Raw genomic sequence first — 26,642 nt, 5'->3', positions numbered from 1 at the left:
TCATTTTGAGCAAATAGGTTATTAACATGTGTATGTCTGGCTACAATTTCAGGAGTCACTGCCTACAATAATATAAAGCAAACCTCATCTTTCTCCCTGACCTCCTTTCAAGAATAAGCCATTTCTTGCGCCTCAAAATAACCTCCCACTTTTTAACAGTTATGAAGAGCAATCCTTTTCAAAACCTTGTGAATATTCATTTACACCTAGCAATCTTGACCTTTAGGAAAAAACCAAGGCCTTGCACTGTTTATAATAGCCAGGACATGGAAGCAACCTAGATGTCCATCAGTAGATGAATGGATAAGAAAGCTGTGGTACATATACACAATGGAATATTACTCAGCCATTAAAAAGAATACATTTGAATCAGTTCTAATGAGGTGGATGAAACTGGAGCCGATTATACAGAGTGAAGTAAGCCAGAAAGAAAAACACCAATACAGTATACTAATGCATATATATGGAATTTAGAAAGATGGTAACGAAAACCCTTTACGGGAGACAGCAAAAGAGACACAGATGTATAGAACAGTCTTTTGGACTCTGTGGGAGAGGGAGTGGGGCATGATTTGGGAGAATGGCATTAAAACATGTATAATATCATATAAGAAACGAATCGCCAGTCCAGGTTCGATGCAGGATACAGGAAGCTTGGGGCTGGTGCACTGGGATGACCCAGAGGGATGGTATGGGGAGGGAGGTGGGAGGGGGTTCAGGATTGGGAACACATGTACACCCGCGGCAGATTCATGTTGATGTATGACAAAACCAATACAATATTGTAAAGTAATTAGCCTCTAATTAAAATAAATAAATTTAATTAAAAAAAGAAAATAAGGCCTTAGAGTATCACTAACCTTTCAACCATCAAACATAAAGGTTAAAAAATATATACACACGTTTTGAATATGGACATACAGAGAGGTTTTTCATACTATTCTTACTGATTTTGTCTCTCTCTACGTTTTTAGTGCCTTAAAGGGGACAAAGTAACATTTTAAAGGTTCTAAAGTACTCCAAGAACATAGATACATGAATATCACTATGACAAAAATTCACAATGGTGCTCAGCATTTTAAGGCATTTTGTAAAGCGGGCAAGCAAACCTATAAACAATGGCTAGAGCTATAAATAGACAAATAGAATTCATGTGCATATTCTCACTTAGGGGTCACACAGATGAAAATGGTTGCCAACAGTATTGGCAGGACCATCTTGAAACACAAAAAACTCATTTATTACTAATGTTGGGGACATTAGGATTAACAACTACATTTTAGGTAACTACTCCCTCAGGATGGGGGCTTCCCAGGTGGCGCTACTGGTAAAGAACCTGTCTGCCAATGCAGGAGACGCGAGAGACACAGGTTCAATCCCTGGGTCAGAAAGATCCCCTGGAGTAGGAAACGGCAACCTGCTCCAGTATTCATGCCTGGATAATCCTACAGAGGAACCTGGTGTGCTACAGTCCATGGCATCATAAAGAGTTGGACACGACTGAGCAACTAAGCACACACACATACTTCTTCAGGATGTAACAGGCCTTTAAATAAAAGATGTTTAATGTCATACCACAAAGCAAACTTCTATTCAATAACAAAGAAAATAATACATATGTATGGCACATGAACAATTTGCATGGATCTAACATATAAGAAGCACTTAAAAACAGTGGGTGACACAGATGAGTGCTCAATGAATGTTAGCAATAATTACTATTAACATGGAACTCTTCCAACAACCTTAAGAGGTAGACATGATCATCATCCCCACTGAGGCTGCTCTACACAGGTGTCTGTGGGGAACACATACTAAAATGAGACAGATTAGATCCAAACATCAAACTAGTTACACAGTCAGGAGATGGTGGGTCATCAAATAAGGTCAGTTACAATGTAAAGCTACCCAGTATTACATACCAAATATCTAAGAGAGATTCTAACTGCTAAAGAAGTTAGAAGGAATGCAGGGCAGAACACAATGGATAAGAATGTCAAATGATCCCACAAACACAAGAGCTCCAGCTATGTGTGTTATTTACATGCAAATGGAGGATAAAATGCTAATATGAATGGCTGAGTTACTGTAAATGAGGACAATTACTATTTTTATAAACTCTTACATTCATATAGTGCTTTTTAATATAAAAATACTTGTTCATATACTAATAAATCTACATAATTCTTAAAAAAGAATGTCACATGAGGTGAGCCTCTGACAGAGAACTGAGACATGAGCTGGCAGGGTATTATGGATAGCAGCCTCACCTTCATCGGCGGGTACTTATGGTAAGGAGCTGCCCCCGTGGCCAGTTCAATGGCTGTGATCCCAAAACTCCAGATGTCAGCTTTAAAATCATAACCACGAACCTGGACAGAACAGAGAGATGTACAAGATTATTTTAACACCCAGGAGTACTTTCAAGATAGCTTCTAATATGTATCAAGAACCACAGACTTTAAGCTAATAAAATATAATCTAAACTAGATAAAAGCTAAATTTACTTGATAAGAGGAAAAAAGGAAAAACTGAATGAATGTCCAGCATCAATGGGGAAATGGTTAAGTATTGTATTTTCACTTAGAGAAACATTATACATTCAACTAAAAGCAATATTAATGAATCCTATATGAAAATATGGAAAACCACTCTATGATATAATATGAGAAAGCACTTAAGAAAGAAGATTACAATATTCTTCAAAAGTGTTGATACTATTACAAACAGGTATACAATCTATTAAAGAAAAAACTAGAAAGACCTAGAACAAAAATAGAAGTTTGGCAGTCTTTTGTTTTCTAAATTTCCTATGTTACAATATTATTTTATCACCTTAATTTTTGGAGTGAAAAAAATTACAAGGGTAAGAATATTTTTAAAGTTGCTAGTATGAATATGTTGCCAAATTTCTCTCCTTTATACTGTCACCAGCATGTTATAAAATTAAATATTTTAATTTTCTATCCTAAGCAATATAGGAGCAGAAACAGGATTTGGGAACGTGTGGTTTGAAACCTAAAATTAAAGCTCCATATTATATACTGCCTCAACATGGAGTAAATAGAAGGACCTGTAATGATCTAAGTGAAAGTTCCCTACCCCACTGTCCTCCCAAGGAGAATGTGCCCTAGGCCCTAAGCCCTGCTTATCAAATGATCAGGTGCAGTTCCTGTTTATTCCTGAGAAGCAGGTTTCTGCTCCCTGCCAGCCCTTAGAAAACAAGCCAATCATACCTTCACAAGGAAACCAAAGGGCACATCACTTTCTTGATACTACAAAGCCTGTCTCCTATAGCAACTGTTCATTCCCTTCCTAAGTGCAAACCCGTAAGGCATGCAGCGTCCTGTGCCTCCAGGTATGTGTACAAGCAAATAATAAATTGCAGCCAATCTCATCAGGCCCAGTGTCAGGTACCTGCATGCTCAGCCATCTCCATAACCCTAGTGTGGGAAGTCTTGACCCACACTAAGGTCAATACAGGCATTGTAACAGAGTGAAAACTAGATTCAGTTCTACATATGGAGTTTGACATAAGACACTTATGTAAAACACCTACAGGGAGTCGGAATACCTACCCAATTTTAAAAAACAAGACTCAACTGGATACAATTTATAAATAATGAACAATGAACAGGTGGGAAGTAGAGACAGAAACAGCAAGTATGTGTAGTCAGAGATGAGGTGCTGGGAAGCAGTGTTGCTTGGCAGTAGAAGGAAAGCCAGAGAGAAGTCAGAGAAATGGCCTAATAAGCAGGAGAATGAGGAAGCTAAAGATGTCAGTAAAGGGCATGCCAGTCAGAATGGCTGCTAACAGAAAGTCTATAAACAATAAATGCCGTAGAGGGTGTGGAGAAAAGGGAACCCTCTCACACTTTTGGTGGGAATGCAAACTAGTACAGCCACTATGGAGAATAGTGTGGAGATTCCTTAAATAACTGGAAATAGAACTGCCATATGACCCAGCAATCATACTGCTGGGCATACACACTGAGGAAACCAGAACTGAAAGAGACACATGTACCCCAATGTTCATCGCAGCACTTTATAGTAGCCAGGACATGGAAGCAACCTAGATGTCCATCGGCAGATGAATGGATAAGAAAGTTGTGGTACATATACACAATGGAGTATTACTCAGCCATTAAAAAGAATACATTTGAATCAGTTCTAATGAGGTGGACGAAACTGGAGCCTATTATATGGAGTGAAGTAAGTCGGAAAGAAAAACACCAATACAGTATACTAACACATATATATGGAATTTAGAAAGATGGCAACAACGACCCTATTGCAAGACAGCAAGAGACACAGATGTAAAGAACAGTCTTTTGGACTCTGTGAGAGAAGGCAAGAGTGGGATGATTTGACAGAATAGCATTGAAACATGTATATTATATGTGAAACAGATCGCCAGCCCAGGTTTGATGCATGAGACAGGGTGCTCAGGGCTGGTGCACTGGGGTGACCCTAAGGGATGGGATGGGATGGGGAAGGAGGGGTTCAGGATGGGGGACACATGTATACCCATGGCTGATTCATGTCAATGTACGGCAAAAACCACTACAATACTGTAATTAGCCTCCAATTAAAATAAATAAATTAATTTAAAAAAATGTGAGTAAAGGGGAAAAGGTCAACAGTTTCAAATGCCACAAAGAGAATAAAACAAGGAGCAAAATATGAGCACTGGATTCTAGAATTAGCAGTTTCCTTCCATAAGGTGATGGGATGAGTGACATAAACTGCAGTCTGTTTGATACAACCAGGAAATAGGGATGTGGGGAAAACTAGTCCTTCAAAAGCCATCTGTAAAAATATCAGGTCATTTTATTTGTACTAAGGATTTGCCATTAAATCAATCTTAATTATACTATTCCTTAGGTTGCCTTTGTATAAATCTTGAGATTAATATATGTTTTGCTAAGTTCGAGAGTTTGGGGTTTATTTTTAAGCATGATGCCAAGTCTTAAACAAGGAACAGAGGCGTGTTTCCCAAAGCTAACCTAGCAGACCACTCGAAAGCGAACACTGCTCAGTTTTTTTTAATTTTGTAAACTAACTCAAATCACTGTAAAAAGACAAAAGACCCAGTACCTGTTCCATAACTTCAGGCGCCATCCAGCAAGGTGTTCCAACAAAGGTTTTTCTCACTTTATTCCGAGTAATGTCACCACCAGTTGCTAAAAAAGCACTAACTCCAAAGTCTAAAACAGAATATAACAGCAGGGAATTAAAAGTACAGTAACTAACATAAATACATAGGAAAATAATATAATGTAGTTATGGTCCTACATACATAGTATGACCTTTTCTCATCTTTCTGCTGAACTTCTTGACTAATTAACATATAGCTTAATGGGTTCCTCATTCTATTCCTCTCCACCTCCACACACCATCTCCTCAGATTTTACTCCTTGCTCCAATGCATTCTTCTCATTTTCCCAAACTGAAACTCTGTATCAGTTAAACAGTAACTCTTACTGCCCCTTCTTCTCAGCCCCTGGCAACATCGGTTCTACTTTCTGTCTCTATAATTTTGACTCCTTTAAGCATTTCATGTAAGTGGAACCATACAGTATTTATCTTTCTATAATGGAGTTATTTTATCTAGCACAAGATCTTCAAGGTTCATTCATGTTCTAGCATGTGTCAGAATTTCCTTCCCTTGGAGGCTGAATAGTATTTAATTTATGTACATACCACATTTTGTGTATACATTCATCCACTGATGGACACTTAAGTTGCTTCCCTATTTTAGCCATTGTAAGTAATGCTGCTATGAATATGCGTGTACAGATAGCTGTTTCAATTCCTGCTTTAGGTTCTTTGGGGTTATGTATTCAGAAGTGGAATTGGTGGATCATACAGAATTTTTATTTTTAATTGATTTAAGGAACTGCCATACTGTTTTCCATGAGAACTCTACCATTTTATGTCCCTACCAATAGTGAACAAGGATTCTGATTTCTCCACATCCTTGCTATTTTGTATTTTTTTGATAAATAGCCATCCTAATGGGTGTGTTATTATCTCCTTCTAGTTTGACTTGTATTTTTTCCCTGATGATTAGTGATACTGAACATCTTTCATGTGCTTTCTGAACATGTGCATATCTTCTCTGGAGAAATGTCTATTCAAATCCATTTTAAAATTGATTTTGTTGTTACTGTTGAATTTAAGGAGTTCTCTGTATATTCTGGATATCATAAGTCTCTTGTCAGATACATGATTTGCAAATATTTTCTCCCATTCTGTGGGTTGCCTTCTTCCTCTATGGATAGTGTCTTTAAGTGCACAAATTTTTAAAATTTTCATGAAATCCAATCTATTTTTTTTGTTTTCTGTTGCCTGTGCCTTTGGTGTCATATCTAAGAAATCACTACCAAATCCAATGTCATGAAACATGTGCCCTGTTTTCTTCTAAGAGTTTTATTGTTTTACATCTTTATATTAGAGTCCATTTTCAGTTAATTTTTGAATATTGTGTTAGGTAAGGGTCCAAATTCATTCTTTTGCATTGGGATATTTAGTTTTCCCAGAACCATTTGTTGAAAAGACTTTCTCCACTGAATGGCCTTGATACCCCTGTCAAAAATCATTTGATCATATTGTACGAGGGTTTATTTTTGGGCTTTCGATTCTATTCCACTGGTCTTTATGCCAATTTTTATACCAACAACATATTGTTTCTATTACTATTGCTTTGCAATAAGTTTTAAAATCAGGAAGTGTGAATCTTCCTACTTTGTTCATTTTTTAAAAGACTGTTTTGCCTACTTGAGGTTCCTTAAGCTTCCATATGCATTTTAGGATTTTTTTTCTATTTCTGTCCCTGCAAAAGAGTTATTGGGGTTTTGACAGGCATTGCACTGAATCTGTAGATTACTTTGGGTAGTACTAACTTTTTAAAATAATGATAAGTCTTCCAATCCATGAACAGGGGGGATGTTTTCCATTTATTTATATCCTCTTTAATTTCTTTCAGCAATGTTTTATAGTTTTCATTGTATAAGTATTTCACCTCCTTGGTTATGTTAACTTCTAGGTATTTTAATTATTTTTGATGCTACTTGTATATAGAATTGTTTGTAATATTTTTCTCAGATTGTTCATTGTTAGTGTAGAAAATGCAACTGATTTTTAAGTGCTGACTTTTTATCCTACTTTGCAAAGTTCATTTATTAGTTAAGCAGTTTTTTTTTTTTTTTTAATGTAATGTTATGCTTAGGGTTTTTCTGCATGTAAGATCATAGAATCTGCAGAGATAAGTTTACTTCTTTCTTTTCAGTCTGAATGTCTTTTATTATTTTTCTTGCTCATTTGTTCAATTTAGAACTTCCAGTAGTACTATGTTGAACAGAACTAACACATTCTTCCCGTGTTCCTGAACTCAGAGGAAGAGCTTTCAAGTCTTTCATCACTGAGTATGATATTCACGGTAGGTTTTTCATATGTAGCTTTTACTATGCTGAGGAAGTTTCCTTCTGTTCCTACTTTGTTGCATGTTTCTATTATGAAAGGGTGTTGTGGTGGTGGTTTAAGTGGTGCCTGACTCTTGCAAACCCATGGACTGCAGCCTGCCAGGCTTCTCTGTCCATAGGATTCTTCAGGCAGGAATACTGGAGCAGGTTGCCATTTCCTTCTCCAGGGGATCTTCCCAATGCAGGAATCAAACCCAGGTCTCCTGCACTGCAGGCAGATTCTTTAGCAACTGACTACGAGGGAAGCCCATGAAAGGGTGTTAAATTTTCTCAAATATCTGTGGTGCACTGAGATGACCATGCGGGTTTTCTTTTTCTCTTTGTTCTGGTAATCTCATGTGTAACACTGATTTTCAGATCTTGAACCACTCTCGCATTCCAAAGAAATCCTACTTGGTCATGGTGTATCATCCACTTAATATGCTACTGAATTTGATTTGCCACTAGTATTTTGCTGAAAATATTTACATCAATGTTTATAATAGATACTGGTCCATAGTCTTCTTTTCTTGGGTTAGTATCTCTGCCTGACTTTGCGAATAGGGTAATTTTGGACTCAATAAAATGAGTTAGAAAGTGTTTCTTTCTCTTCAAATTTTTGGAAAACTTTGAGGAAGGCTGTTATTAGTTCTTCTTTAAATGTCTGACAGAATTTACCAGTTAAACCACTGAGTCCAGTCTTTTTTTTTTCTTAGTCCACCTAGCTAAAGGTATGTCAATTTTGGTGATCTCAAAGAATCAACTTTCGGTTTCATCAATTTCCTCTATTGCTCTTCTATTCTCTATATCCTTTTCTCAACTCTAAATTTTATTATTTCTTTCCTTCTGCTGACTGAGGGTTCAGTTTCTTCTTTTTCTGGTTCCTAAAGCTGTGAAGTTAGGTTGTTGATTTGCTAGCTTTCTTTTTTTTTTTTAATAAAGCATCTAAAGCTACAAATCTGCCCCTTAGCAATGCTTTCACTGCGTCCCATGAGTTCTGGTATGGTTGTGACTTTGTTTTCATTAATCTCTAGCTTCCTGTGTGATGTCTTCTTTCATCTACTGGTTGTCAAAATCTATTTGTCAATCTATTTTTCTTTAGTTTCCACAAATTTGTGAATTTTCAAGTCTTCTGTGGTTGGTTTCTAGCTTTACCTCATTGTGATAAGAGAAAATACTTTATATGATTATCACTTAATCTGTGGCCTAAAAAATGGTCTATCCTAGAAAATGCCCCTTGGACACCTCAGAAGAATGTGTACACTGCTCTTATTGGGTAGAGTGCTTTGTATATGCCTGTTAGATCTAGTCAGTCAATGTGTAGTTTAAGTCTTCTATTTCCTTACATTCTGTCTGTTCTACCCATTATTAAGACCGGAGTACTGAAGTCCCTAACTACTACTACAGAGCTCTCTACAGTTCCTTTTAGTATTACAGAGCTATCTACAGTACCCTTCAATTCTGTTACTTTTTGCTTCATATATTTTGCTGGTATGTTAATATGTGCATGAATGTTTATAACTGTTTATCTACTTATTATATCTAATCTTTTATTAATATATAATGTGTTTCTTTGTCTCTTACAACCTTTTAAATATAAAGTCTATTTTGTCTGATATTAGAGTAGCTACCCTGTTCTCTTTGGTCACTATTTGCATAGAATATATTTTCCCATCCTTTGCTTCTAATCTCTTTGTATCTTTGGATCTAAAGTGAGTTGCTTATAGACAGCATATAGTTGGATCATGTTTTTAACCGTTCTTTTAATTGGATAGTTTATTTACATTTAAAGCAATTATTGATAAAGAGGGACTTACTTCTATCATTGTGTTATTTTTTTCATATGATTTAAAGCTTTTGGGGGGCTTCCCAGGAGGCACCAGTGGTCAAGAACTGCCCTGCTAATGCAGGAGCCATAAGAGACATGGGTTTGATCCCTGAGTCGGGAAGATCCCCTGGAGGAGGGCATGGCAACCCACTCCAGTATTCTTTTATTTATTTAATGTATTTGTTTGTTTATTTGTCTGTATTGGGTCTTAGGTGCTCCTGGGCTCCTCTAGCTGCTGTACATGGGCTGGAGGCAAATAGGATCTTAGTTCCCTGACCAGGGATCAAACCTATATCCTCTGCATTGGAAAGTAGATTCTTACCCTGGACCACCAGTGAAGTCCCCACTCTACTATTCTTGCCTGGAGAATCCCTGGACAGAGAAGCTACGGTACATAGGGTAACAAACAGACACCACTAGAAGCAACTGAGCACGCATGTTAAGTTGCTACATGCAACTTAAAAACAAAACGACAAAAGAATTTGTTCCTCATTTCCTATATTACTTATTTTGTGCTTAACTTTTTGTTGTAAAATGCTTAAAATTTTTCCTCATTTTAAAAATTTATATTTTATAGCTATTTTCTTTATGGTTACCATGGGGTTACGCTTACCACGCTGAAGTTGTAACACTCTAATTTGCATTTACACCAGCTTAACTTCAATAACATACAAAAACTTTTTTCTTTACAGCACTATTCTTATCTCTTCAGGTTGTTGTTATCACAGAATTACATCCTCATAAACTGTGTGCTCAAAAACATAAACTAATCATTCTTTTAAATGCATTAGTCTCTTAAATTATGTAGAAAAGAAGATGCGGTGTTACAAACGAATGCTATTGTAATATCAAGTTTTAGACCAATAACTGTTTTCTGTAACGTGTTAGTCTCTTAAATTATGTAGAAAACGAAAAGTGCAGTTACAAACCACTGTTACAATAATAGTAGTTTTTTTATATACCCATGTATCTACCTTTATTGAGTTCTTTATTTCTTCATACTGCTTGGAGTTATTATCTAGGGTCTTCTCATTTTATCTTGCAAGACTCCCTTGAGTATTTCCTGCAGGGCAAGTCTAGTGGAAACATATTCCCTCAACTTTTGTTTATCTGGAAATGTCTTAATTTCTCCCTCACTTTTAAAAGGATCCTTGGTTGACACTTTTTTTCTTTCAGAACTTTGAATACATTGTCCCTCTGCCTTCTGGCCTCCAAAGTTTCTGATGAGAAGTCTGTCTTATTTAGGACACCTTGTATGTGATGAGTCACTTGTCTCTTGCTGTTTTTACGATTCTTTTTCTTTGTCTTTCTTAAGTTTGATTATGATGTGCCTCTGTGAGTCTCTCAGAGTTCACTTTAGCTGGAGATCACTGAGCTTCTCAGACGTTTATATGCATGTTTTTCATCAAGTTTGAGATGTTTTCAGCCATTATTTCTTCAATTACTCTCTCTGCCCCTTTCTTCTCCATCGAGGCCTCACAGAATGTGGATGTTGGTCTGCTTAATGATATCCAAATAGACCCGTCAGACTCTATTCACTTTTTCACTCATTTTCCTTTCTGTTCCTTGGAGAAGGAAATGGCAACCCATAAATCTGTTCCTTAGACTTGGTAATTTCCATATTCAAGTTCACCAATTATTTCTTCAACCAGATCAAATCTGCATTTAAATCCTTCTAATAAGTTTTTCATTTCACAATTCAAGTTATTGTACTTTTTAGCTCCAGAATTTCTTTCTTGTTTCTTTTTAAGTCTTCTCTCCTTATTGATATATAGATTTTATTAACAATTGTTGTTTTCAGTTTTTCTGTATCTTTTAACTCTCTCAACATCTTTAAGATGGTTGTTTTTAAAGTCCAATATATCTGCCATCAAGCCCTTTTCAGTGATGGTTTCCTTTGAATAGACCATACTTTCCTATTTCACTGAATGTCTTGTGATTTTTTTTGTTGTTGTTGTTATTGAAGATGGACATTTGAATCTAATAATGTGCTAACTCTGGAAATCAGATTCTTCTCCTTCCCTAGGATTTGCTGTTTTTTGTTACTGTTTTGTTTTTTGGGGTTGTTGTAGGCTGCTTCTGTGTCAAGCATTGGCCTGAAATGTAAACTTAAGGCCTTCTCAGATCTTTTCTGCACCTTTTCCTGAGAACAAACATTCACTTTTCAATTTTCCCTGCAAATGTTGCTTTTGTTTTGGTTTTGTGGCCACATCACATGCCTTGTGGGATCTTAATTCCCTAATGAGGGATGGAATATAGTGCCTTGGCAGTGAAAGTGCAGAATCCTAACAACTGGACCCACAGCAAAGTTCCTGTAGTTATTTTTTATTGTCCTAGTCTTTAAGGTTTGGCTTCAAAAAGGGGAAGAGGAGAGAAACGAAGGAAGGAAAAAAAGGCAATGACCTGTTCAAGTGCCCTGGAAATCACATGGAAAGGAGGAGCTGTAACAACAATGGCTGCCTGTCTCTTTGTCTGCATCTCTGAGATCAGAAGCTGCAATTAGTAATCAGAGCAGATGCTGCTGCTACTTCAAAGGACGGGGTCCTTTCTGCCCACCATAGTTCCTGCAAGTTGTGTGCAAGTTGCTCCAAAAACATATGCATAGCTGCCTGCCATGTGGCTGATGGGTAAGAAATGAGCAGCTCTGAAACCGACCAAAATTAACTGCAATTTACCTTCCAAGTCTTGTCCTAAAAGTTTCAAGCAATCAATGAGATGCAGAATTTCAAAACAGTTACACTAGACAGTTCTGCCAATTCAACTGTTGTCTAGGTGGAGAGAAGATTCTTGGTGCTTCCTACTCTACCATTTTCCTAGAATTCCTTCTTTTTTGTTCCTTACCACTTGATTTTGCTTCTCTACCCAATACAGCATAATTGTGCCTGGTTTTGAACTTATATAAATGGAATCATAAGTTATATATTCTATTTTGACTAGCTTCATTCACCATATGTTTTTATAATTTATTTAATGCTTCTGTACACAGCTGGAGTTTTCTTCATTTTCATCAGTACCAAGTTCAAGTGCGTGTGTGCTCAGTTGTGTCCAACTCTTCGTGAGCTCATGGACTGTAGCCCACCAGGCTCCTCTGTCCCTGGGGTTTTCCTGTCAAGAATACTGGAGTGGATTGCCATTTCCTCCTCTAGGGAATCTTCCCAACCCAGGGACTGATCGAACCCACGTCTCTGGTGTCTTCTGCATTGGCAAGCAGATTCTTTGCTACTGAGCCACCAGAGAAGCCCATTATACAGTATTCTAAAGTATAAATCAACTACAATTTACTTATACATTCTACTAACAAAAGGCTTGGTAATGTTTCAAACTTTCAATGCTTATTAGCATTATGGCACACTGAAGTATGAGTTTCTCTACACCATAGATTTAGAAGCTAAAGTCTCTGGGTATGCATATCTCCAACTTATTAAAGTGTTCCTACTAGCTTATATTCTCACCATCAGAAGGTGAGATTCTCTCTTGCTTTACATTGATAACTAGTACTGTCAGATGTGTTTGCTACATCAGTCAATATAATGTGATTTCCCAATGTTATTTTATTGTGCATTAATTGCTAACTAGTTGAGATTGTACACCTTTTACTATATTTATGTTTTGATGTCTTCATTTGAGGTTATTTGACTTTTCCTTAATTAGTTCTTTGTATATTCTAAATTTGAGCCCCTTGTCAAGTTATTCATGCTGCAAATAACTTATCTACTTTGTGGTTTGCTTCTTTACTTATTAATGGTGACAAACTGTTCTTCTTTTGATGAACAATAGTTGCTAATTTTACAGGAGTTAAATTTATCAATCTTTTTCTTTATGTTAGAACATTATGGCTTAGTTAAAATATTCCCTTACCTGAGGACATGAAGATGTGTGCCTAAATTTTCTTCTAAAGCTGAAGAAATAATTCAAGGTTTGGGTAGTTATCTTCCTCCTGCCAAACACCTGACTGTTCCAGCAGTGTGGGACCAAGCTGAGATTTTCTCAGATGATCTGCTTGCTCAATAGTCCTGCAGTTCAGCCATTCTGAAGTCTCACCCTGGGGGAGGGGGCATTTCACCAAGATACCAACACTGGAAGGCCTTGGACTCTAACTCTTATCTCTTCAACTCTGAATCTACCAATACACTTCCACCTCTCAGATGTGTCTTCTTAACTGGCAAATAACCCATTTCTCCCAGAAGAGAAGTATAACTTCCCTAAAGCACATTTACTAAACACAATGAAGTTTCCTGACTACCTCTCCTTCAGAGGAAAGTTAAAGAATGGTATAAGAACCCATAGAAGATGACTCTAACGGGAGTTAGGAATAGATAACCATAGTTAAGTAGTTTAGAAAATGCCTAAGACTGAAAATGAAGAATGAGTAGTGGAAGATACCTTGAGTCAGCAGGTATCAACATAGTATGTGTGACCAGAGATGGTCCAGGATACAGAAGAGAAAACTGACTAAGAAAACATAGAAGATAAGTAATGCTGTTCTATCAGCCATTAAGCTAAAATAAAAAGATAAAATAAAAAGAAATACTAATCAGTACCTGCAATCTGTACCGAGCCATCTTCTCCAAGAAGAATATTGCCAGCTTTCACATCTCTGTAAGGAAAAAAAATTACTTATTAAAAAACACTTATTCTTTGGAGTTACATCATTTAAGAAGTTCAATATATTCACCACAACACTGGTAATATTTAAATGCTTTAATGAAAAATTGCATTTAAGAGTATTAGGGCCAATAGCAGAATTTTTAAAATTGTAGTCACTTGTACTAAAATCCAAACACGGTAAATAGAAAGCTATAGTAATACATAGCTTTTACTAGTAAATTTGGAAAAACTCAAGATTATTAAATATTTGACTGAGATAACAGTGGCTAAAGAATGTGACCCTCTCACCTTATCTACTTTTTAAAATACACTGATTTTTCTATACTTTATGAACAAAATTTTACAATGATCAGTATGTGGCTGATAACAGGGACTAGTCTATGCTTGTAGCATAAAGATATAATATAAATTGTTCAAACATATCTATATTCTTATTAGTAACTAAAACAACTCAAGTAATACATAAATACATTCCTGTTATAAAAACCTAAACATCACTGAAAAGGTCAAAATCCCTTTTGACCACTGTTCTCAGGTCTAATATTCTCTACAAAGTTTCCAACCATTATCAGTCTAGTTAATAGAATATGTTCCTGCGACATATCTGAGCTTTTCTTCCAACATAAATGATATTGTACTATCCATTCAAATCTACAACATGTTTTTCTCATGCAATAATGTGTCAGTAGAATCTAAAAAATTTACATTCGTCAACTCCCATGAGTAATCCATTTCTTTGATAACCTAGAGAAACTCTCACAAGGCACACAGAATGTACAAGGGGGTTGTCTATATAGTACTGTCTGAAGTAACAAATCAAAAATGGCAACAATCTAGAAAGTCAAAAGTAGCAGAAAGGTTAAATTAAATCTGTTACATTCGTGAAATGTATTAAAGTCAATCAACATGTTATGACTTCAAATGCCCTCTACTACCTAATACATACTGCCAGTGAACACTTCAAATAGCACCGTGCATTGTGTGTGCCACCATTAGTTACACACTCACAGGCATGAACACATCTTTCCACACACACCAAAAGGAGCACAAGGAATTTAGGTTTTTTAAAGGAGAGGAGTAGGACCAGAGTCAAGGGGAACAATGTTTGACTGTCCTATGGGAGTGGACTCACCTATTTATTTCATAATTAAAAATAAATATAATTAAACAAACACAAGAGAGCCAGACCTTGAAGCTAGACTGAAAGAAAAGTGAGGCTAGGTCATGGAAGAAGTCCGTATTTATTCGTCAGGAAAAGGAACCAGTGAAAGGACAACACATCATCTCTTTCCTGTCCTTCCCATCTTCTTTTCCCCATCCTTAGATAACCATTCCTTGGTAAATAATGAACAACAGTTTCACAAATGTTATGTAGCAGCATCACCATACCAAGAGTACACAACACTTTTCCTGAATATATACTGAAGCATAAAGAAATCATGTTACTCAGTATTTTGTTCTGCTTATAAATGCAAGGAATTTATAGGACTTCCTCCCAGAGGCTGGCTTACAGTAAAGGCTGGCTCACTTCATCCTACAAACCTAAAGCCTACACAATGAACAGGAGAGAACTGAGGGTATTTCCTTCCTGTGGTGACAAAGACCATTCAACTAAGCCAACCATGAACCTTCAACTCCTTTTTCTGAATGACACCTAAAACTTAATGGGAAAAAACAACGTACAGTTCAGTCACTTCCTCCTCTGTTTTTTGCAGCAGGCTGCAACATATAGTGTTAGTACAGAAGCTGATCCTCTTACAACTACATGAGAAGTTGCTGAAGAACTCAACGTCAACCATTCTACAGATGTTCATCATTTGAAGCAATTGAAAAGGTGAAAAAGCTTAATAAGCAGGTGCCTTCTGCTGCTGCTGCTGCTGCTAAGTCACTTCAGTCGTGTCCGACTCTGTGTGACCCCATAGACGGCAGCCCACCAGGCTCCCCCGTCCCTGGGATTCTGAGCTGACTGCAAATCAGAAAAATCATCGTTCTGAAATGTTGTCTTCTCTTACTCTACCCAACAATGAACCACTTCTTGATCAGATGACGTAACAAAAAGTGGGTTTTACAGAACAATCAGAGATGACCAACTCAGTGGTTGGACTGAGGAGAAGCTCCAAAGTACTCCCCAAAGCCAAACCTGTAACAAAAAAAGGTCATGGTGGCTGTCTGCTGGTCTGATGCACCACAGCTTTCTGAATCCTGGTGAAATGATTACACCTGAGATGCACTGAAAAATGCAATGCCTGCAGCCTGCATTGGTCAACAGAGTAGGCCCAATTCTGCTCCATGCTGCTGCTGCTAAGTCGCTTCAGTCGTGTCCGACTCTGCGACTCCATAGACGGCAGCCCACCAGGCTTCCCCGTCCCTGGGATTCTCCAGGCAAGAACAGTGGAGTGGGTTGCCATTTCCTTCTCCAATGCATGAAAGTGAAAAGTGAAAGTGAAGTCGCTCAGTCATGGCTGACTCTTAGCGACCCCATGGACCGCAGCCTACCAGGCTCCTCCGTCCATGGGATTTTCCAGGCAAGAGTACTGGAGTGGGGTGCCACTGCCTTCTCCATGACAATGGCCAACTGCATACTGCAGAACCAACACCTCAAAAGTTGAACGAACTTGGCTACGAAGTTTTGCCTTATGTGCCATATTCACCTGACCTCTCACCAACCAACTACTACTTCTTCAAGCATCTTGATAATTTTTTGCAGGGAAAATGCTTCCACAACCAGCAGGAGGCAGAAAATACTTTCCAGGAGCCCGTGGAATCCCAAAGCACAGATTTTTATGTTGTAAGAATAAACAAACTTATTTCTTGTTGGCAAAAATGTGTTGATTGTAATGGTTCCTATTTTGATTAATAAAGATGTGGGAGTGAAGCTGTGAAGTTGCTCTGTGGTGCCCAACTCTTTGCGACCCCATGGACTGCAACCCACCAGGCTCCTCTGTCCATGGGATTTTCCAGGCAAGAGTACTGGAGTGGGTTGCCATTTCCTTCTTCAGGGAATGTTCCCGACCCAGGGATTGAACCTGGGTCTCCAGCATTGTAGGCAGACACTTTTACCATCTGAGCCACCAGGGAAGATAGGCATGTGTGGGAGCCTAGTTATAATGATTTAAAATTCATGGTCTGAAACCACAATTATATTTGCACCAACCTAATAGTTAGTACAAAGAGGGCATCTCTCATCTACTCATCAAATAGATTTAAATAACTAAATAAAAGACAACCTGCTTTAAATCAACTTATGGAGATAAATGAACCACTAAAACCATCCATCCATCCAACTAAACACTAAAATAAAACTTGGTTATCTCTGAAGAAATGTGGAGCAGCAAATCAATCAATTCAACTACATACCAAAATAAAATCAATTGTTCCCTCCTGCTATCCCAGCTCCCAACTGCCACCTCTTAACTCTGTTCCAAATATCAGACTTATAAACCAGTATGCCGTAACAAAATACGACAACTAACTATCCATCTACATAGGAGACCAGTTAAACTACAACATATTATATAAATGAAATACTACAAATACTAACAAACATATGTGGTAATATGTTTATTTTGGCATAAATCTCTCTCAAAGGAATCACAAGAAAATGGCAAGAAGTAGTTCCTTTTAGAGCAGGATACCAGAAGTGCAGTGGCGGAAGGAGACTCTTTTTTAAAGTGCTTTATTTTTTAGAACAGTTTTATTTTTATTTTATTTTATTTTTATTTTATTTTATTTTTAAACTTTACATAATTGTATTAGTTTTGCCAAATATCAAAATGAATCCGCCACAGGTATACATGTGTTCCCCATCCTGAACCCTCCTCCCTCCTCCCTCCCCATACCATCCCTCTGGGTCGTCCCAGTGCACTAGCGCCAAGCATCCAGTATCGTGCATCGAACCTGGACTGGCATCTCGTTTCATACATGGTATTTTACATGTTTCAATGCCATTCTCCCAAATCTTCCCACACTCTCCCTCTCCCACAGAGTCCATAAGACTGTTCTATACATCAGTGTTTCTTTTGCTGTCTCGTACACAGGGTTATTGTTACCATCTTTCTAAATTCCATATATATGCGTTAGTATACTGTATTGGTGTTTTTCCTTCTGGCTTACTTCACTCTGTATAATAGGCTCCAGTTTCATCCACCTCATTAGAACTGATTCAAATGTATTCTTTTTACTGGCTGAGTAATACTCCATTGTGTGTATGTACCATAGCTTTCTTATCTATTCATCTGCTGATGGACATCTAGGTTGCCTTCATGTCCTGGCTATTATAAACAGTGCTGCGATGAACATTGGGGTACACGTGTCTCTTTCCCTTCTGGTTTCCTCGGTGTGTATGCCCAGCAGTGGGATTGCTGGATCATAAGGCAGTTCTATTTCCAGTTTTTTAAGGAATCTCCACACTGTTCTCCATAGTGGCTGTACTAGTTTGCATTCCCACCAACAGTGTAAGAGGGTTCCCTTTTCTCCACACCCTCTCCAGCATGTATTACTTGTAGACTTTTGGATCGCAGCCATTCTGACTGGTGTGAAATGGTACCTCATAGTGGTTTTGATTTGCATTTCTCTGATAATGAGTGATGTTGAGCATCTTTTCATGTGTTTGTTAGCCATCTGTATGTCTTCTTTGGAGAAATGTCTATTTAGTTCTTTGGCCCATTTTTTGACTGGGTCATTTATTTTTCTGGAGTTGAGCTGTAGGAGTTGCTTGTATATTTTTGAGATTAGTTGTTTGTCAGTTGCTTCATTTGCTATTATTTTCTCCCATTCTGAAGGCTGTCTTTTCACCTTGCTAATAGTTTCCTTTGATGTGCAGAAGCTTAGAACAGTTTTAGATTTACATAAAAGTTGAGAAGATGGTGCAGAGGAGTCCCCATACAGCTGTCGCTTAGTCTCCCCCATTATTAGCACTGTGCATTAGTATGGTTCTTTCGCCACCTTAATCAATCAGTACTGATGCACTGCTTTAATAGGATGTCCTTCTAATGGAATTTGTATGATGTTTTCCTCATGATTAGATTGGTGTTAAGAGTTTGGGGAAGGAAAACCGGGGAAGTGTCCTTTTCATCACATTGTATCTAGAGTACATAGCATTACCATGAGTTAGCACCATTGTGCTAACTGCTCTTTTTTTTTATCCTTGACCATTTTGTACCATTTGAACTTTTAAGCTATGTATTGGCATTGTTGCTGTTGTTCAGTCACCTAGTTGTGTCTGACTCTTTGCAACCCCATGAACTGCAGCACGCCAGGCTTCCCTGTCTTTCACTATCTTCAGAGTTTGCTTAAACTCATGTCCATTGAGTCGGTGATGCCATCCAACCATCTCACCCTCTGTCACTCCCTTCAATCTTCCCCAGCATCAGGGTCTCTTCCAATGAGTCGGCTCTTCCCATCAGGTGGTCAAAGTACTGAAGCTTCAGCATTCGTCCTTGCAGTGAATATTCAGGGTTGATCTCCTTTCTGATTGACAGGTTTGATCTCCATGCAGTCCGAGAGACTCTTAAGAGTCTTCTCCAGCACTACAATTCGAAAGCATAAATTCTTTGGTGCTCAACCTTCCCTATGGTGCCTCTCACATCCATACATGACTACTGGAAAAACCATAGCTTTGACTATACAGACTTTTGTCAGCAATGTCTCTGTTTTTTATTTTTAATACATTGTCTAGTTTGTCAAAGCTTTTCTTCCAAGGAGCAAGTGTCTTTTAATTTCGTGGCTGCAGTCACTGTTTACAGAGATTTTGGAGCCCAAGAAAATAAAATCTGTCACTGTTTCCACTTTTTCCCCTTCTATTTCCCATGAAGTGATGGGACTGAATGCCATGATCTTAGTTTTCTGAATGTTGAGTTTTAAGCCAGCTTTTTCACTCTCCTCTTTCACTTTCATCAAGAGGCTCTTTAGTTCCTCTTCACTTTCTGTCATTAGGGTGGTGTCATTTGCATTTCTGAGGTTACTGATATTTCTCTCAGCAATCTTGATTCCAGCTTGTGATTCATCCAGCCCCAAATTTTGCATGAGATACTCTGCATATACATTAAATAAGCAGGGCAACAATATAGAGCCTTGATGTACTCCTTTCTCAATTCTGAACCAGTCTGTTGTTCAATGTCTGGTTCTAACTGTTTCTTCTTGCCTTGCATACAGGCTTCTCAGGAGACAGGTAAGGTGGTCTGATATTCCCATCTCTTCAAGAAATTTCCAGTTTGTTGTGATCCACACAGTGAAAGGTTTTAGTGCAGTCAATGAAGCAGAAGTGGATGTTTCGGAATTCCCTTGCTTTTCCTGTGACCCAACGGATGCTGGCACTTTGATCTCTGGTTCCTCTGCCTTTTCTAAATCCAGAAAATCCTTTTCTAAATCGTACATCTGTAAGTTCCAGTTCATGTACTGCTGAAGCCTAGTTTGAAGGATTTTGAGCATTACTTTGCTAGCATGTGAAATGAGCACAACATTCTTTAACACTGCCTTTCTTTGGGAATGGAATGAAAACTGACCTTTTCCAGTCCTGTGGCCACTGCTAAGTTTACCAAATTTGCTGACATACTGAGTGCAGCACTTTCACAGCATCATCTTTTAGGATTTGAAACAGATCAGCTGGAATTCCATCACATCCACAGGCTTTGTTCTTAGTAATGCTTCCTAAAGCCGACTTGACTTCACATTCCAGAATGTCTGGCTCTAGGTGAGTGATCACACCATCCTGGTTATCCTGGTCATTAAGGCCTTTTCTGTATGGTTCTGTGTAGTCTTGCCACCTCTTCTTAATCACCTCTGCTTCTGTTAGAATGAATGCTCCTTGCCATTCCTGTCCTTTACTGTACCCATCTTTGCATGACATTGTTCCTTCGGTTTCTCTAATTTTCTTGAAGAGATCTCTAGTCTTTCCTGTTACACCGTTTTCCTCTATTTCTTTGCATTGTTCATTTAAGAAGGCTTTCTTATCTCTCCTTGCTAATTTCTGGAACTCTGCATTCAGTTGGGTATAACTTTCCCTTTCTCCTTTGCTCTTTGCTTCTCTTTTCTCAGCTATTTGTAAGGCCTGCTCAGACAACCATTTTGCCTTTTTCTTACAAATGGTTTTGGTCACCACTTTCTGTACAGTGTTATGAACCTCTGTCCACAGTTCTTCAGGCACTCTGTCTACCAGATCTATCTGTTCATCAGCTCCACTGTATAATCGTAAGGGATTTGATTTAGGTCATACCTGAACGGTCTAGTGGTTTTCCCTACTTTCTTAAATTTAAGTCTGAATTTTGCAATAGGGAGCTCATGATCTGACACAGTAGCTCCAAGTCTTGATTTTGCTGACTGCATACAGCTTCTTCATCTTCAGCTGCAAGGAATATAATCAATCCGATTTTGGTATTGACCATTTGGTGATGTCAATGTGTAGAGTCATCTCTTGTGTTGTTGTAAGAGGGTGTTTGCTATGTCCAGTGTGTTCTCTTGGCAAAACTATTAGCCTTTGCCCTGCTGTATTTTATACTCCAAAGCCAAACTTGCCTGTTACTCCAGGTTACTCCAGAAGTTATTTCTTAACGTCCTACTTTTGCATTCCAGTTCCCTGTGATGAAAAGGATAGTTTTTTTGGTGTTAGTTCTAGAAGGTCTTGTAGGTGTCCATAGAACCATTCAACTTTATCTTCTTCAGCATTAGTGGTTGGGGCACAGAGTTGGATTACTGTGATACTGAATGGTTTGCCTTGGAAAGGAACTGAGGCCATTATGTCACTTTTGAGATTGCACCCAAGTACTGCATTTCGAACTCTTTTGTTGACTATGATGGCTACTCCATTTCTTCTGAGGGATTTTTGCCCACCATAGTAGATATAATGGTCATCTGAGTTAAATATTGGTGTTACCCATTCAAAAACTATTTTCTAAGCTTCTGTCTTTTTAAAAAACATTTCTTTCTTTTGCTGTGTCAAGTCTCGCTTGTGGCAGGCAGGACCTTTCCTTGTGACACATGCATTCTCTAGTTGTGGAGCGCAGGCTCCAGAGCACACATATGGACTCAGCAGTTGTGGTGCATGGGCTTAGTTGCTCTGAGGCCTGTGGGATCTTAGTTCTCTGACCAAGGATTGAACCTAAATCCCTGCATTGCAAGACAGATTCTTAATCACTGGACCACCAGAAGAGTCCCTAAGCTTTTGTCTTAAGTGAAGAAACAGCAATCTCTTGCCAGCAGAACCTATACTTTGGATGACTACTTTTCCTGATCAATTAAGATAATAAATTCATGTTTCCCTCTTCAGACCAAAATTGCAATCTATAGAACAGCTTCCAAGAGTGAAAGCAGAGGAATACCATGAAGCTAAATGGCTCACTGGATAATTAAACACCAGTCTGTCCTCACACACAACAGGACAAATTGAACTTTGAAGGAAAAGATTTGTAACTAAACATCTGGAAATCAATATAATAGTCCTTTTTTTTAAAAAAAACTTCATCTCAAAGAATATCAAGCAACCCAGCAGCCCCCAGTTATATCCCCCAACCACTCTTAAATAGCAAGAACAGTAAGTTCTGTTTTTCACAGCTTGATGCCATTTCTCATGTGTCACTATTATACCAAAGTTGCAAATTCCTTTTAAAATTAAATTTAAAATTAAAAGTACAGAACAAGTTTCTCCCCGTTACATTTTCATGACTCAACAAACAGCACGTCATGTGCTATGTGCTAAGTCACTTCAGTCATATCTGACTCTTTGGGACCCTGTGGACTGCAGCCCGCCAGGCTCCTTTGCCCATGAGATTCTCCAAGCAAGAATGCTGGAGTGTGTTGCCATTTCCTCCTCCAGTGGATCTTCCCAACCCAGGGATTGAACCCGTGTCTCTTACATCTGCTGCACTGGCAGGCCACGCTGGCAGGCTGGTTCTTCACCACTAGTGCCAGCTGGGAAGCCCAATAATAGGCACAGTTCAAGAGAAGAAACGAATCATAACAAAGCTGAAAAATAACACTACATTTATGCATCTTAAACTGACTAAATATCTACTATTTCTGTTAAAGCTAACCCCTTTAAATAGGAAAAATATTTGGGTACATAGATACAGAGAGAAAAGTGTAACTCTAATTTAGAGACCTGTTCACTCTAGTAGAAACCTCTAAAGCCTCAGGGGTCAAGGAGAAAACACAGTAGAGACAGAGTAAAATTATTTGACCTAATCCAGCAGACTGATACAAATCTATCTGAAATAACAACCGGACTCTAAAGATATGAGAAGTAACAAAATCTACCGAAAACATCCATGTCTGCTTCCCAGTAAAACAACTTTCTCCCAACTTTCTCCTATTGAAGTCTCAGCGCAGCTCAGCTGAAGTGTAAGTAGGGTTCTTAGCCTTGGCTGCATACTAGGATCTCTTGAGAAACTTTCAAAAGTCTCAACGCCAAGGCCTCATCACAAATCACTTAAATGAATTTCTGGCAGTGGATCTAGTAATCAGTACTTAGTAAACTTTCCCAGGTGATTCCAATATGAAGCCAATGTTAGGGACTCTGATTTAATGTATAAGAGAATTTCTATTGCAACAACACAGTAAACAGATTTTCATCACTTACTACACAGACCTTGGCCCTAAGACACACCATTCCTCTGCGCCAAACACAAAGAAAAATGCTGGATAAATCAGGGGAGGATACTGCCACATAACTCAACATGAAATAAAAAATGGAAATCTTCAAGCTTCAGAAATGAAAAGGACAAGAGCAGAGCAGTAAGCCTTGGCGGGCTTCCCAGGTGGTGCAGTGGTAAAAAGTCTGCCAGCCAATGCAGGAGATGCAAGAGACAGGGTGATTGATCCTTGAGTCAGGAAGATCACCTGGAGAAGGCCATGGCAACCCCTCCAATGTTCTTGCCTAGGAAATCCCATGGACACAGGAGTGTGGCAGGCTATAGTTCATAGGGTAGCAAAAGAACTGGATACGACTTAGCAACTAAAAAACAACAACACTGAGATGATCAAGATTTTATCATTCATTTTGTTAAAGCAGTGTACTATACTCATTTACTTGAATATGCTGGACCATCCCTGCATCTTTAGAATGAAGCCCACTTAATCATGGTCCATGATCCTTTTAATGTACTGCTGATTTTGGCTTGCTAATGTTTTTTGTTGAGGACCTTTGCATATAAGTTTACCTTGTAATTTTCTTATTTACTTATAAGAGTCTTTGGCTTTGGTATCAGGGTAATGGTAGCCTTATAAAATGAGTTTGTAATGTTTCCTTCTCTTTTAGTTTTTGGAGGAATGTGAGAAGGATTATATAAGTTCCTGTTTAAATGTTTGATAAAATTCACCAATGAAATTATTGGTCCTTGACTTTTGTCAGGAAGTTTTTGATTATTGATTTGATCTCCTTAGTAGTAACTGGTCTGTTTAGATTTTCTGTTTCTTCATGATTCGGTCTTGGTAGATTCTATGTTTCCAGGAAGTTATCCATTTCTTCTAGGTGCTACAGTTTGTTGGTATATACCTGTTCATAGTGGTCTCTTAACAATCTCATATTTCTGTGGTGTCAGCTGCAATGTTTCCTCTTTGACTTCTGAATTGGAGTCCTCTCTTTCTCTTGGTGAGTCTAGCTAACAATCTATTTGTCTTTTTAAGAAACCAGTTCTTAGTTTCATTGATCTTTTCAATTGTCTTTTTAGTCTGTTACTTCATATATTTTCACTCTTGATGTTTTTATTTAATTTCCTTCTAATTGTGGGCTTAGTCTGTTCTTTTTGTAGTTCCTTAAAAGTAGGTGATTTTAAAGATATATATCTATATATATATTAGGTATATATATATATCTTGTGTTCTTCCACTCTTTCTGCCTTCTTTGATTTTAATTGAGCATTTTACGTAATTCTATTTTTCTCTCCTCTCTTAGCATATTCTTTTTTTCCTTTTTTTGTGGTTTCCCTAGAGTCTGCTCTACACATTTACAATGAATTCAAGTCCACTTTCACATAGTACTATATCACCTCCCTGAGTTTTCTTTTAATCTCATATATCCTGGAATGGGTATTACAGTCTTGCAACCAGAACTGTCAACAAGTACAGATCAAAAAAAAAAAAAAAAAAGCTCTAAGCCTGCTCTTTGTGGCCAAAGAGGCACCAAACCTAGCAGGGACCTCATCCCTGATTATACAGCTGGACTACAGAGTCTCAGGCTGACCAATCAAGCCAGAACCAGAGGTGCCAATGAAGACCAGACAGGAAACTTCACTCACTGTCCAATCTACATCTAGTGTAGATAGGTCCATGCTGCCTATACCAGCATCACTGACAGGCCCAGCCAATACCTCCCATTCTTCCAGCCAGCAGCTGAGACTGACCCAGGTCTGGTACCTTTAGCTCCTCTACACAGTGGCAATAGATGACCCAGACCCAGTGTCTCCCAAGTCACCCAGTAGCAAAAGGTGACCTAGAAAATGTGCCTTTCAAGTCCACAGGCAGTACCAGAGAATGAACGGGAGCCCAACTAGCATCAGGTGGCAGGCTACAAGATGAGCCCAAGGAAGTGTTCACAGACTCACAGGCACAGCCACTATCTCCCACCTTCCACCTAGCAGCACCAGACCTGGGCAAGTGCACTCTACTCCCATGGGTAGCATCAGCAGGAATCGAGAAGAGAGCCTCAGCAGTGCTACAAAAACAGAACAAACCAGACCACCACTGCGAGGGCCTCAAAATCAGGGAAATTTGCCTGTTAAAATATATTACTTCAATATATATTAATTATCTCAATAGGATCAAAAGTCTTCTAACATAATATCCAAAATATCCATGATACAATTTTAAGAAATTATTCAACATACCAAGAACCAGAAAAAATTAATAAGAAAAGACATCTAAGGGACTTTTCCGATGGTTCAATGGTTAAGACTCTGTGCTCCGAATGCAGGGGGCACAGGTTCAATCTCTGGTGGGGAACTAAGCCCCTGCATGCCATGTGGCATGGCCAAAAAGAAATAGGAACAGAAAGACTGATATCAACATGAAGAAGAATTAGATGTTGGAACTATTTGACAAGAATTTTAAACCAGCCATCATAAAAATGCTTCTAACATGCAATTTTAAATTCTCAAATGAAAAACAGAAAATCTCAGCAAAAAAAATTAAAAATGTAAAAAGAACCAAATAAAAATTATTTAACTGAAAACCTACAGTAACAGAAATAAAAGCTCCAGGAATGGGTTCCAGAGTAGAATGGAGAGGACAGAGGATAGAATCAGCAAACTTCAAAGCAAATCAAGAACATTTACTCAATTTGAACACAGAAAAAAATAGGTTGAAAACTGAGCTAGAAGGATTATGGTTCAACAACAAAAGACCTAACATTTCCACCATTAGAGTCCCAGAAAAAAAGGAAGGAAAATAGCTTACAAAGGTATTCAAAGACATAATGGCTGAAAACTTCCCAAAATTGGTGAGGACAAAAACCTAGATTGAAGAAATTTGGGAACCCCAAACTGGATAGACCTAAAGAAATCCACACTAAGACACATCATAATTAAACTTCTGAAAACCAAAGATAAAGAAAACAGTTGCTTTTTTTTTTTTTTTTGCTATGCTGTGCAGCATCAGGGGATCTTAGCTCCCAGACTAGATATTGAATCTGTGCCTTCTGCATTGAGAGGACAGTCCTAAACCACTGAACCACCAGGAAGCCCCACAAAGAAACAATCTTGAAAATAGCCAGAGAAAAGCAACATATTTGTACCAATTCACATAACAGATTTCTT

General features: G+C 38.2%; 1 protein-coding gene across 4 annotated transcripts in view; it reads right to left on the bottom strand.

Annotated features, from left to right (window-relative positions):
• Nucleotides 1–26,642, bottom strand: part of OXSR1 (oxidative stress responsive kinase 1) — an 88,072-nt gene that overhangs the window by 27,806 nt on the left and 33,624 nt on the right. For all 4 annotated transcript variants that reach the window (XM_061395940.1, XM_061395941.1, XM_061395942.1 and 1 more), the window contains 3 exons: nucleotides 13,833–13,888; nucleotides 5,098–5,207; nucleotides 2,271–2,372 (listed from right to left, as the gene is read on the bottom strand). In XM_061395940.1, the coding sequence (XP_061251924.1) occupies nucleotides 2,271–2,372; nucleotides 5,098–5,207; nucleotides 13,833–13,888 (268 nt within the window). The remainder of the gene's footprint in view (nucleotides 1–2,270; nucleotides 2,373–5,097; nucleotides 5,208–13,832; nucleotides 13,889–26,642) is intronic.

Source organism: Bos javanicus, chromosome 22, assembly GCF_032452875.1.
Source record: "Bos javanicus breed banteng chromosome 22, ARS-OSU_banteng_1.0, whole genome shotgun sequence".
NCBI classification, from domain to species: domain Eukaryota; kingdom Metazoa; phylum Chordata; class Mammalia; order Artiodactyla; family Bovidae; genus Bos; species Bos javanicus.
The sequence above is the reverse complement of the archived record's forward strand: the minus strand, read 5'-3'. Positions and strand labels throughout refer to the sequence as shown.